Source organism: Argiope bruennichi, chromosome 1, assembly GCF_947563725.1.
Source record: "Argiope bruennichi chromosome 1, qqArgBrue1.1, whole genome shotgun sequence".
Lineage (NCBI taxonomy): Eukaryota > Metazoa > Arthropoda > Arachnida > Araneae > Araneidae > Argiope > Argiope bruennichi.
Genome location: NC_079151.1, coordinates 14,159,608 through 14,174,712, shown reverse-complemented (window position 1 = coordinate 14,174,712; position 15,105 = coordinate 14,159,608). Strand labels below are relative to the sequence as shown.

Genomic DNA, 15,105 nt, shown 5'->3' with positions numbered 1-15,105 from the left:
ACCTTACGAATGATGGTGGAAATTTTTTCCGTGAACTTCATATATTTGTCTATAGTAAATTTTAATTATATTGATTTTGTGCCAAACTTGTTTAAAAATGTGGGCGATTTATTTTTTCTTATTTTATTATTAATTTTCATGCTTATAAAAGGCTTGTACTGTTATTCTATAATGCTTGTCCATATAATCTATACTTATAATAAAGCTCAATGTGTGTGTGTGTGTGTGTGTGTGTTGGCGCTCTACAGGCCAGACCGTTTGACATACAGCTACCAAATTTGGTACATGTATACCTTGGAGGTTGGGAATGTGCACCTGGGGTTTCGTTTTTCGAATTTTTAATTAGAATTTTAATTATTAATTAAAAACTAACTTTCCCGCCAAAAAAAATCATCCATTTTCCCCACCGCCAACTTTTCCGCCAAAAAAATCTCCCATTATCTCCAGCGCCAAACGAGAAACGCTTCAGTTTTTTTTTTCTCCCAACAGTAATGAGGCTAGGGTTAAAATTTTTCGGCGGATTATTTCAATCGGTTCTGTTTATTTTCTTAATGTTTGATGCATTTAAAATTAAACATTGTTAATGAATCAATCTTTCAGATTCATTCTGAAGTACTTTTGAATTAAAATAAAACAGAATAAAGGAAATTAAAAATTTCTAATCCGCATAGCGTTACCCCAACTGGCGTAGAAAAAATCACGTATTTGCGTTACGTAACCGGCGAAGAAAATTCACGCATGCGCATTCTGTTCTGATTGTTGCCATGACAACGTTGGATGATTTAAATTATTTTTATGTTAGTTGCATGCTTTTGTAAGTAAATTGTATTTATGTTAGTTATATATTTTTTGTATATGCTTATAGTTTTAAGTACATCGTTTCTTAAGTAGTTTTTTTAAAACCTGTTTTCAACCGTTTATTTTAAACGATTCGTTTTATTTTCTTAGTGTTTGATGCATTTAAATTTAAACATTGTTAATTAATCGATCTGCTCATAATGAATCTAAGAAAATTTTGTTGACCAACTCTTGAGATATTACATAAATTTAAAAAGATATTCTTTAGTGCCCATAAAGTTTAAACGCTGAGTGACTCTATTTTCAGTAATCAGATTATAAAAAAATGCTTTGTTTCAGTAAAAAATATTATTATATTAATTGAAGATAAATTCTTTCCACTTTTAATTTAAAGCATAAATTCTACCGTTTTCAACCGTTTATTTTAAACGATTCGTTTTATTTTCTTATTGTTTGATGCATTTAAATTTAAACATTGTTAATTAATCGATCTGCTCATAATGAATCTAAGAAAATTTTGTTGACCAACTCTTGAGATATTACATAAATTTAAAAAGATATTCTTTAGTGCCCATAAAGTTTAAACGCTGAGTGACTCCATTTTCAGTAATCAGATTATAAAAAAATGCTTTGTTTCAGTAAAAAATATTATTATATTATTGAATATATATTCTTTCCACTTTAATTTAAAGCATAAATTCTACGGGTGCTAACAAGAAATGAGAGAGATACATATTACGTTATGACTGAAGGCCTTTATAATATTATGAATGAATTATATGATAATCAAAATTTGAAGTTTTAAAATATTTTGATGAAGAAGCTATTAAAGTAGAAATTGCATAAAATATTTAATTATTAAAATTTTAACGAACATTAAGATTGGCGAACTGGCTGGTCGCCAAAGGCGGCTAGTTTCTAATAAAAGATCAACACAATGCAAATCGTCAGTAATGTTACTTTATACACTACTACGATAACGATTGTAAACTACGATATTATTTCAAACACATTTACTTAAAGTTTGTTTTTTATTCATTAAGAATTATAATTCAGCTTGCAATTCATATGTGGCTATTGTTTCGTCTTTTTTCATTTATATCTATGCAGTTGAAAAAAATGGTATTTGACTCTTCAAAACTGAAACCAAATGAAGCGGTTTGGATGCAAGTATTTAAATCAATCTGACTGCCAAATGAATCATTTATTGCGTTATATAGCTTTATTATGACTCATAGTAATATTAAAAACTCGAATTTGTTTTATATTTATACTGTTTTATTAAAAGTCTGTTTAAAAGCGTTGTGCATCGCAACTTGTTTTAGTTCGAGAGTATGTAAAATCTTTTCATTTAGTTTTTACCCACTGTGTGGCGCTAGTATCCTATAAACATATGAAATGAAAACCTCTACTTGGAGTTTAATTTTCTCTCTATAATGCCATTTTAAAGAGGAGAGAGAAGTTGTGCATAAACCATTGGCATGTCAAGATGTTTTTTTAGAGTGTATATAAACGGATGAATATAGTTTAACTGAAGTATATTGTCTGCTAATCTTATGACTTTGTATCAAATTTTTTAAAGTTTCTTCTTCATAACACATTGCCAGAGAAAAAAATCGTCTGAGAACTCATGGCGATGTACTTGCAGCAAAAAATGGGAATTGTTATCATTTTATGCCTTCATCTGATCTTCGTTTCAGCAGGTGAGTAAAATCTATTTCTACCGTTTTTTGGAAATTAATATGTGTTTTAGAAAACTTCTGTTATTTAATAGAGAAGTATATTGATAATATACTTAATTTAGCACACTGCTTAGTTAAATCTTCCTTCTGTCGGATTTACGTCAAAATTTTGCTATTTTAAATTATGATATTTTTAAGATCATTACAATGGATCGAAAATATATTTTGGAGTAACTAATTTCTCAAAAGTTTCTGATAGGCATCTATCAATTATCTGTGATGTATTATAATTATAAAAAAAGTGGAAGTTACTTCGATTTGAATATAGTATGCATTAATCATTACTAGAAAATTACATTTCGTAAAAAAAAATGTAGGCAAAAATGTATTAAAGCGCATGAAAAATGAAACGTTAGTTCTATTGCTGTTATAGAATTCTAAATAGCAAAAGTATGAAAGAGCATCGGATATTCCATTCAGCAAAAGAATTTCTCCGTCTTTTCTTCGCTTTGGAATAAGTAACAATCACATTCGAAATCAGAAGTGAAGAGCATTAAAATTAAAATTAAATATCCTTAATTATAATTATTTTAGGATTTTATATAAGTAAATTATGACTATAGAAATATAATGCATGCTCAAATAAAAATTATTACGCCTTAGTTGACTAAAGATTCATTTCTTTTTTATGCTGTTTTGTTCCATGAGTCTATTTAGTGGGGTTTTTTTTCGAAGAATTGCTATGCTAAACTCTTAAATATCGCTTGAAAAAGATTTGAAGTTTAAATAAAGCTCTTTTTTTCTACAAATACATTAATCTAGAGATTTCTTAAGAATTCGCCTTTTTTTTTCAACCAACATTTAAAGTTAATTCTGATACAAAGTATTTTATTCATTTTCATTAAAAAATTTTTATAAGGTCTGGATAATTTTTAGTTATTTCGTAAAATGGCTTTATCCCATTTGGATAAATTTGGCGGTTCATTTATTTACTATACAGCATTTTATTAACGTGGTTTTTATATAATAATCAAGTATTGCGGAAGCCGATTTACAGAATAACATTATGACAACTCGATTTTTTCATATGAATTTGAATTTGGATATTTCTTATACAGCATGCTTTTGCTCGTTATGTTATATTATTTATAGCAAGCGCGAACTCTATACAATACAAAATAGATTGTCGGATTTATGGTAGTAATGTACGTAATTATAAAATGCCTACAATTACATTCATGATGGTCCATTTCGTTCTTTTCAGGCCCTGGTGAACCTAAAATTAAATCCTTCCACTTTTCTAGCGAGCTGGAACTGGGGATGAGGGAAACCGTACAGTGCAACGTCTTGTACGGGGATGCCCCATTCGAGTTCTCTTGGTTCAAAGATGGGCAACTTTTAAAAAGCAGTCAAAGTATTTCCATTCAAAAAACGGATGAGTACGTTTCACAACTAGTCATCGTGAATGTAGACGCAAACAGCAACGGCAATTACACATGTCGGGCGTCCAATTCTAAAGGGTACGACCAAAAGTCAGCTGTTCTGTCTGTAAAAGGTGGGTTGTTATGCAATTTATAAGCTCAAAATTTGGATTTTGTTTTAATAAAGAATTCTCAGAAGAATTTGTAATTTGTTTCCAAGTTTTCTCAGAAGAAGGTGCTTCGTTTATGTAAATATTTTTTGTTTATCGCTAATTTAATGAAATATCTATCATGTAATGACAACGATGTTTAGTTTTTATAATATCCAGTTGAAGCAATTTTTTCTTGCAAATCAATATTTGAACTTGATACTTACTGATATAACAAACTTTGTACTTTCTTATTAGAAAGAATATATTTTCGAAGTACTACCTATGCACCATTGAAACTCTGTGAAACTCAATTGTGATTTTTCATAGACAACGTCAGGTAGAATTGATTCTGGGTCTAAAATAAAAGCAATTCTTCAGTATAATTTATAAAAGGTATTTCCGAGAAATATCCTCCAAAATTAATAAAATGTATCTGTAACATTTATTTATTTAAGTAATTTAATTTAATTATCCTTAAAAAGTTAAATTAAAAAATGACATTGATAAGAATTCCATCTTCCATTGATAAGAATTCCATTGCCAGTAGTTTTTATTTTACTGCAGAATCTCTGGAGTGTTATGAAATTATTTTCGCATTAACCAGCCGCAATGGACAAACAGTTATCACTTCTTCAGCTATCTGTAGAAAAGTTTTTTAAGCGAATACATCCCTTTACATTTTTCTATTAAGGTTTTTCCTAACTTTTTAAAAGAAAACACATTCTGTAAATGTGAAATTTACTCTTGGCAAGTTTTATGCTGTAATAATTAGCTCCAAAAGAATTGTAGCAAATTGCCCTTTGTGGCATTATTTCATACAGTACAAAAATTGAAACGTAAAATCTCTTACCTTATATCCCGACTTTCTCATGGTGTTGCCTTTGCATAGATATCTCCAAGGATTACGATGTCAATAAAAGCTTAAAAATTAAAAGAATGCAAATAATTGCATAATTAATGTTTCCACAAGCCATTTTTGTTTGCTACTAACTGGTGGTATTCCAAAAACCCTTAAGGAAGCCGCACGAATAAGAGTGCGAGAAAAGTTTGTTTTAAGGAACGGTTAACATTCCAATATAACCCTGTAAAAATTAACCGCGGTCTCCCTTACAGAATTTATAATTGTAGGTCTGTCATTATATATATTTAAAATGAAGGAAATGGTGTTTTACAGATGTGTATTCAAAGAACAAATAACCATCATTAATAAAAGAATAAGTAGTTATTTATTAAGTTTAGTAGATAAACATAATACCCTCTACATGTCACTTGCCGTTATGGAAATCTATTTTTTCATTTTTTTCTCAATAAGTAATATTTTGATTTTGAAATAATAAATATGCTTTATGTAGAAAAAAAATCACTGATACTATTTTGAATATGAGCTGATAACAAATTTTACAGTGATATGTTTTTACGTTAACAAAATTGGTTTTTTTTTTCGCTATTATAAGTAATACCATGATAAATAAGTACAGCGCGCCTCAAAGCAGTAATGATATGTCTGTTGATATCATTAAACTACATATTTTTCTTTTGTTTGAGATTTCCTTTTTATTCTAATCTGATGTTATCTGATATTATTAAAGATGAAGAATAAAACTTCAACGTATTTCTGCTGTTCAAATGTTTGATTATGTAAAAGTTGAACTGTTGCAAATTATTCGACAGAATGATTTAATAGATTTCAAACGAAATGGATTCCCGGCATTTCTTAAGTGAGTCATTCTGCCATAATTTTCAACGATAATTTGTATCATGAAAAAGTGTTGTTTGATTTGTTTTGATGATCACAAGCTATAAAATTTGGTAGAGAATCGAACCAGTTCACGTTAGGACACATACATATAACAAATGTAACTTCGCATGCTTTACAGCACATTGTCATGATGACACTTGATACATATCCAGAACTTTGATTTTGATGTCTTTCCTTTATTTCTAGAAAGAAAAATTAAAAGCATATCCTTATTAGTCAAAAAATAATACAACGAAGCCGACAGTTTCATTTTATAATTATAAAAGATTTGGGTCTGTTTGATTTATGGTTGCATGAAACGGAAGAAAATAGTTTCGAGCGTTGATGCCATGCACATAAGAAAATGCGATACTTTTTCCTGTTATAATGTTAGAATAAATTTGCCTTTTTTTTCCTTCCAGGCTCGATTACACAATTATCTCAATTATCTATAATAAGAACATAAGAAATTCGTGAATGACGTCGAAATTTGGTTTCAAACATTAATGGAACTGTTGTTATACATTTTAAATAGTATTTTGTTGAATTTTATTTCAAAATGATGTCATAACTTTCGATCATAATTTGTTCAGATTTCTAATATTTTGAATAAATTAAAGGCAATAATTCTCTACTGACTCATCAGAAATATAGAGATGGTAATCAGAATGTAAATTTTTATTTCAGAATGTGAATGACTTCGTTACGTGCTATGAGAAAGTACATCATGTTAAAATAATGTTGTCTTCTGTGTTCATCATACTATTCGATGTTTCTGGTTCGAGGGTAACAGACTTTAACATCTTTTCGTTGTATTTTTATCCTCTATGTGGCGCTAGTGTCTCGTTCGCACTCTATGTATTAACTTAGTTGAAAAGACATAAAAAGCTGACACCATTTTGATCACGGTTTTGATGCGTTGCTGAAAACGAAACTTTTTTAAAAGCAACTGATTTCACAATATATTTGTAATATTTTCACATTTGGCGACGCTGAAGTATTATAAATCTGTTGATTTCACGAGCTGTATTCTGCCACAAGGTTAGGTATCTCCAAGCGTGATGTGCACATTGCTTGTGACTGCTGTTGTGTTCCGTTTAGTTTCTACTTTCGTTTCCGCAGGTAAGTGAACAAAATCTTATTCTCTCTTTTTCTTCTATGTTGCATGTTTTTTGGTATGAACTTTAAAATATCAAAAAATTGTTTGCATATGAATTGAATTATTTAGTGTAAAACTATTCATTTATTACAATGTTTTTTAATATTTTAAATTTACACCAAATAGCAAATCTATGCAAACTTTGGAGCGGGAAGCTAAACAAGATATTTTCTAACCGTAGTAATTATCAGAAACTCTCTCATAGGAAAGCAAAGTTTATACGTCTCTTAATTATACCTCATTTTATCCCAATCTTGAGTCATTCTACGTAACTACTTACTGTTGTTGATATGCAACTCAAAGAACGTAAAATTTTAATTATGCATCATTTTCTTTGCTGATTTCGAGATTCCTTTTTAAAATATGTCAACTGTGATATCAATATCATGACTTCAGAATTATTCGCATTTGAAGAATTAATAGAAAATTATCTAGTATTAAACGATTAATAAGAACAATATGAGTAAGTTATTCCCAAACTACCTTTAAATCAGATACGATAGACACCAACAAAAATAGAGATTTTTTTGTTTATCAAAACCCTGGTAAATATTAACACCAAAAACACTGCATGATTTCGATTAGATTGATAATTCTGTACTTAATTCTCATAGACAATCTGCACATAGGACGGCTATTTAAAATATTGTTATTTAAAAATTTATCTGTATCCACATAGTTCGTGTAAAACAATAATTTGTATAAAAGAAGAAATAATTAGACATTAAAGATATAATTTTATATTTTTATGATAAATTTTCATCCTGAAATTTAATTAGTATTTTCATTACTTCATAGCAGTATACTAATACTATTTTGAAATTTTCATTGCACTAATAATAACTTGAAAATTATTAGTTTTGAATGATTTTGAATTAGTAGTATTGCAAATGCAATAATAAAAGTTGTTTATTAAAATTAAATTATGCAATTAAAATTTCGATTGCACATCTTTACATAAATATTACGTCAGTCCCCTGAAAGACGAAAAACCGGCCCTTAATATATCTGATATTAGAAAAATATCAGAATATTGTAATGGTATTGTCTAGAAATAAGAGGGAAAAATATATACAAAAGATATCAAATTTGAAGTGCTGCCATATAAAAACTTTTCTTCTAAAAATTTAATGTATTTCATTTTTAAATAAGCAACAGAATTTTTGTAAAATCAACTGATACAACATAAAATATGAACTTAGAAAAGATATTTTTTAATTATATAATGATCAAATCATTACGAGATTTAAGTAAAGCTCTGAAATTGACATTAAAAATTATTTCTAGTTGTTTACTGGTTTATTAATAAGGTTTGTCTTTAAAAACTCTCTGATTATCTCAAAGGCACTTACATCATTTCTTTGGAGTTTTCTTTGACGTATTAAAAGTACGTATTTAATCTGAAAGAATTACACTGAAGATAATCTTAATTACTACACATTAATTAGCTAGAATTTTATTCAAGATTTTAAATACAAAACATGATCTTTGTAACACTTTTAAACATATTCATTACGCCTATTTAAGATAGAAGTTTGAGAGATCATCTTTAAATGATACGAGATTCCAAATAAAATAATGTATTTATTACTTAAAATAAAAATCCGACTTTATTGTTGAGATTGTAATAAATATTATCATTTTGTAACAAAAATAAATAAATATTTGAATAGAAATGTTTAGCTGTCGGTAGAAAACGATGAAAATAAAAGCAAACAAGAGACGATTTTTTATTATTACTATTTTATTTATTATGATCGTTTATGATAGTTTTCATTAGACTGGATTATAACTAATTCATTTCTCAATGAATTGCATATCCAGTTATGGCAATAAGTTATAAATTCATTTTATTGTTTTAAGGTCCAGGAGAGCCTAAAATAAAGACATTCCATTTTTCCAATGAACTTGAATTAGGGATGCGTGAGTCTGTGCATTGCAATGTTTTGTATGGGGATACACCATTCGAGTTTTCTTGGTTCAAAGATGGTAAACCTCTTAAAGATGTGCGAGGCATTTCTGTTCGGAAAACAGACGACTACAATTCAAACTTGGTCATATCACAGGTAGATGCAGACAGCAATGGAAACTATACTTGTCGAGTAACCAACTCGAAAGGATTCGATGAAAAGTCAGCTGTATTATCTGTGAAAGGTAAGCGGCACACATACTATCCATTTGCTCATTCGAGTCGTTTCACTTTGATTGTTCTCTAATGTACATTTGTTAAGATAAAAAAGAATACAAAAGCGAAAGAAAGAAAGCAACCGAAAATTCTTTTATATGGTGCCGATCAGTTTTGTTGCATTCAAGATCATCATTCTGTGATTTAGCTCATTTACCCTATTATTCACTACAAAAAGAGAGTAGTTTGTTTACATAAAGTTTTTTTTATATTTAATTCATAATTTTGCTTTTTTATTATGTGAATTTCATCTTTTTTTAATTCTTTTAAGAAATCAAATTAAATAACAATCGATTGATACTCTTGATGTTAACAAAGTAAATAATTGTCATATTATTCAAGAAACGCTTAAAAATGGAGTTTTATTTTATTTAAAAAATATTCTCTGAAAGCTTGCTCATCGATACAATATCCATACAATGTTGTTATATTAGAAATGAGTAAAAAATGGAGTTTATTTATTTTAAGAAATTCTCTCTGCAAACATGTTCATCAGTTTGTGTTGGTTTTGGTTCGAGAGTAGATGAAATTTTTTATAAATCTTTTCATTCTTTTCAGTGCCACTGTGTGGCGCTAGTATCTTGTTATGTGTTGATAATGACAAGGTTTCATTATGATCTGCTGTGAATAGTCAACTACGTTTTCTCGCATTTTATGCATTGAATATCTGTCGAAATTACAACAATAATAGATATATGGTGCTACAGTTTTAGACGTTGTTGTTTTTATTAGACTGTATGTGAATAAGATTATTGTAAATTTTCATAAACGTTTATTGGAAAAGAGTTGATTGGAAGAAGAATTCATCATGTGGGCTTTCCGACGCTTTGGACTGTCAGCTGCTATCAGCTTCCTCATCCTGCGTTATGTTTCAGCTGGTAAGTAAAATATAAAAGTTTTCATTTTTCTGTTGCTTAAAATTTCTATAATACTTGAATATTGCTATGGTTATGTTCTATTTAAATGTTTTCCCCCATAAAAAAATGTATTTTGATGTTCATAACTAAATTATTGATCTTCTGTCGTATTAATATCGTTGGATGGGTTATAAAATATTATTGAATACTTAAAAATGTTATTTTGCCGCTTTTATAGAAGAACTAAAATTTTGAAAACGAAGCAACAGTGCTATTTTTTGTATTATTTAGGGAATGTTTTCAATATTAAAATTCTAAAAAGAAACGGTGTTTCGGGAAGACATATTATGCAGTTTGCTACTGCATGGCCAGTTTTTAATTTCCTATATTTCCACTTGAATATATTTAAGCACTTAATACATCAATCTTTTTGTTTAAGGATTCTTTTATTTTGCAAGCATGTTATTTACCGAAACAGCCATATTATTAAGCGAAATTAGAAAGCGTCTATATGGTTCATTTAAATTTTTATTTATTTATCGAGGAAAAGTACGCAGGAAATTCATAGTCGGTGATGTTTTAAAAATAAGAAGGCCATATATGAAAACTATTAACAATTCACAAGCACGCTATATTGAATTACAATAACTGCGAGTCTTTTTTTTTTCTCCTTTTATATTTCATGATGATCAGATTAATAGTTCAATATTTATTTTTAATGACCTTTGACAAATCCAAAAATATTAACTGAATCTAATCTTAGATTATGCAAAGCTATAAATTAAACCTTTTTATTAAGTGTGAAACTTTTTACTTTTCCTTTTCCATATGATGATAATCTAATAATAGCTCAATATTCATTTTTAATGGTCTCTATTGAATTTAAAAAATTAATTGTATCTATTCTAATCTACCTTAGATTCTGGAAAACCAAAAATTAAACCTTTCCATTTTTCAAACTTCCTGGAACTCGACATGAGGGAATCAGTTCAATGTACAGTTGTTTCTGGAGATCCACCCTTCGAGTTTTCGTGGTCAAAGGATGGACGGACATTTTCCGAATTGCGAGACATTTCTGTGCACAAGACCGACAATTTTATGTCCACTTTGATCATCTCAAAGGTGAGCGCAGACAGCAACGGTAACTATACCTGTCGGGTATCCAATGCAGCTGGATTCGATGAGAAGTCGGCAATGCTTTCTGTGAAGGGTTTGTAACCTTTTTTATGTTGTTATTAAAGATATGCACATTATTTCTCTTGAGATTTGTTTGATACATTACAGTTTCATTATATATAAATTTATTATATATACCTTAAGTTATCATTATTAATTTTCACATTTTTTACCTAAGCAATTTCATTTGTTATCTTCCAGAAGTCTTGAAAGAATCACTTTCTAGTGCTTTTAGATTGATTCAAACTATAAAAAATTAAGATATAAAATATTTATTTATTTTATTGTATTTCGAAAAGGTATTTATCGTCAAAAAGTTTTGATGCATACGTATGTAATGTTTATCTCTAATCATGAATTAGCAAGCTAAATTCATCCATTCTACTTTAAAAAATTTCTGTCGTATACAGCATACCGTATATACAGCAGTTGTATAGTTTGTTATTTCACTTTCCCATAATCGTTTGTGTGATATGTCATGATATAAATATATATGATATATCGCGTTTCTTAAATAATACTTATTGAATTGGATGCATGAACCGATATTTATTGTATATTAAGCGTATCTGGTATAATATGCATATTTGCCATGTCGATTATAGTCTAATATAACATATTACTGTCTAATTGCATATAGATTGAAGAAATGAATTTGTAACAAAACGAATCTGTAACTACGATGACATAAGCTGCAGAGTTGATCAGAAATTAAAAACTGGTTGCTTTTACTGTACATTAATCCTTCCTCGGGGGACTTCAGATATGCAGATGAGAAGCTCCCGGTATTGTGGTTGGTTCTCACCGTCTTGGTGTGGGATAGCTGTCCCCAACTAATGATGAGACTTGCCTCCTATAGGAGGAGTTGTATCGTGGCTGGTGATGGTCATTGGGACTTTACCATTGTCCCCGCCTATGCTGTTGCTACGTTCGGTTATTCAAATATATCCGTGCACTTCAGGGTGAGTCAGAATAGTCGATTTGGATTATCGTGTATTAAATTTGAAAGTACTTTTTATCGTAAGCATAGCATATGATTTATGCCGAAGCCAAGAAGTTTTTTGCTACAAAAATTTCTTAAAACTATACTGATACCTGTTAAAAAGAATTATAATTCCTGAAAACTGTATTCGTATTTTCTTCTCTCTGTTTACAAGTGATGTTTATGCCTATTAATAGCAGAGTTAAGAGAGTATAATGAATTATTCCTTATAGATCTTTTGTGAAATTGTATGAATCATACCATGATTCGTTGTTGTTGTTGTTGTTTTCAAGTTGAATCAATGATATACATGATATTAATGTATTTGTACTACATGAGTTGTTGGATTCTTGAGTTTTCCAGTATATGGTGCTTGCGATTTTTTTTAATATGAGAGTGTTAAAGTTCTCTTTAAAAATATGAAAATGAAAAGGTTTTGTTTGGAAAGATTTTAAGTATGTAGGGTTGATCCTTTTATCTCCAGAGTGTTTAAAAAATCTTTTGGGTCAGAACTAATATAAGAAACTGACATCTCTTTTCTATTGAATCGCAGAAGCAAACCCCTTTTGTTCTTCAGTGTGCATTATTTTTGTATGGTTTCTTTACAAAAATATTTCAACTACACACATGTACTTGAGTGTATGATAGTGAAACAAATATACTTTTTGAAATAGATAGTTACTTATTTATTTGACTATTATATTAATTTATGCTAAAATTATAGTTTTGAACTTTTTAATATACTAATATTTTGTAAGTCTTCGCATTCACCTATCTTTTTTAGAATTTTTCTGAAATCTGCTTTCAAACACTCTAATACGACATACTAAATTGAGTCATTTTGACTTCCCAATAATGGAATTTTTTAAAAATTACATTGCGGTATATTATACACATTTTTTTTTTTTTTGCTCAATATATTACTGAACGGCGAATAAAAGATTACTGTTTAATATTTTTCTTATCATTAAAATGACTGATGATAGCCATTAAACGCCATTTCATAAAAACATAAGATGAAAATTTTGATATTGAATGTCCAATTCATTCAGAACGTAGAAATTACCAACAATTAAAAATAAAATGGATCAGAATCAATGCGAAAAATTTCGGATTCTCATTTTTTTTTCTTTCTGATATAGTACTTGATTTAAGATATATATTGTTATGTATTCCTAAGCGATATTTTCTTTGAAAACAAGAGAAGTTCCTCTTAGCTTTTATTTGATTTCTTTCAAAGTATTTTTACGAATGTTTCTTGAAAAAGGATTTTCCTTCATGAAGTTATATTTTATTTTTAATTAGCAGAATTACATTCTTATTTATAAAAAAATCGTTTTCATAACTGCAAGATAATATGCAAGTGTTTGCATGAAATTATATTTGGACACCTAAAACTTTTATATAAATTCTCTGATGTTATACTTTGATAACTGTTAAGGCATTTGAATGTTTCATAGGGATCTAAGAGAATCCGTACTTCCTTTCTTTTGAATTGGTTTTTAACACTATCTAGTACGCATGTTTTTTTATATATAATTTTCATAGTTTTTGTTGAAATCACTCATAAAATCGAAGCAATTTGTTAGAATATTTTACTTTAAACTGTTACTATACTTTAAGCAAATAGTACGGAGAAATACAATATAAATTCAACGAAGTTTTCGTAATCAAAATGGTTTTCTTCGTGCCAAAATACTTAAAATAATTTGCTGGTGCTTCTCTCCCTATTATTGTCTATCTGGTATGAAATAACGTTAATAACTGGAGTTTTTTCGTTTACTATTTGGACATTATAATTAATTTGTGAAACTTGTTTATTCGTTAATTTTTTTGCAATGGAATGAAGTTGTTTTTCATTTATTAAAAAGAACGTTTTATAAAACTTCTATTTTAATTTTCTGCCCCTGTGTGGCGCTAGTGATCCATGGCAGACATACTTTTCATAACTGCATTTGTACGACAAAAGCTGTTTAGATATCAGACATCTTTGCACCTCTTTAAGAGAAGTGGCTGAACAATTCATATACACGATTCTTAAATCTAATGTGCGAAACTTGCTTCAAAATACACTAAAAATTTTATTTTGTATCAATATCTGCTTGGTTATTTACATATTAGTGTATTGAAAATTGGTTAATGTTCCTACGGTGAAGAAATAATAGCGAATGAAAAATGGCCTTGATACAATGCGCTGCGATCTTTCTGCTTTTCGTTGTGAATGCCATTTTAGCTGGTAAGTCAACACTTTCCAATGATCTTATTAAATAATTGTATTTCAATTGTCGTAATGTGAATCTAATATATTTCTCATTGTCATTCAAATCGTTTATAAATTAAAATAAATGTTTATAAAAGCAAATTCTTCCGACATTTTTTTTTTGAAAAACTGTTGTTTGGATTTTAATAAATAATATACAGTTTTAATAAGCAAAACTTTTTCGTACACAATAGATGCAAGCATGTTTTAAAAATCATTCAACATTAAATTCGACAAACCCTATGATAAATCTTGAGAAAAATATTGCTGAATAAATAGATTGCTTGAGTACATAAAAAATTTCATGTAAGAGGATTGATTTAACTGTTCGTAGCTCATTTATTGCTGTTCCATAAATGATTTTTTTAATCAATTATTATCATTAATTATTAGATAAATTTTAGTATATATGTTTATTTTACTGATAATGAGTTGTTTTGAAATGAAAGCTAGGGTTTATATAAAAACTTGAAGATAAGCTAAAAATCCCTCCTCATTTCTTTTTAAATTAATTAGATTTAGTATTAGTAAGTATTAGTAAGATTAGTAAATTAATTAATTAATTAGATAATTTAAATTAAAAAGATGGAGTTATTTTTTTATATGTCAGATAAAAAAAATTGTTCTTAAAACAGTAATAAAGATATGAATTGCTTAAACTAATATGCTACTATTATTTACTATTCATATCATTT

The 15,105-nt window shown here is 28.4% G+C and overlaps 1 protein-coding gene across 4 annotated transcripts in view; it reads left to right on the top strand.

The window, feature by feature from the left end:
• Positions 1-15,105, top strand: part of LOC129978905 (cell adhesion molecule DSCAML1-like) — a 139,729-nt gene that overhangs the window by 1,904 nt on the left and 122,720 nt on the right. The window contains exons 1-2 of one of the 4 annotated variants that reach the window (XM_056090827.1): positions 6,848-6,913; positions 8,814-9,104. The exons of 1 other annotated variant lie outside the window; for it this stretch is intronic. In XM_056090827.1, the coding sequence (XP_055946802.1) occupies positions 6,853-6,913; positions 8,814-9,104 (352 nt within the window). In that variant the 5' untranslated portion in view covers positions 6,848-6,852. Of the gene's footprint in view, positions 1-6,847; positions 6,914-8,813; positions 9,105-9,861; positions 10,014-10,911; positions 11,203-14,185; positions 14,387-15,105 lie in introns of those variants that run through there. 2 more of the 4 variants (XM_056090708.1, XM_056090796.1) reach the window with 2 other exon arrangements.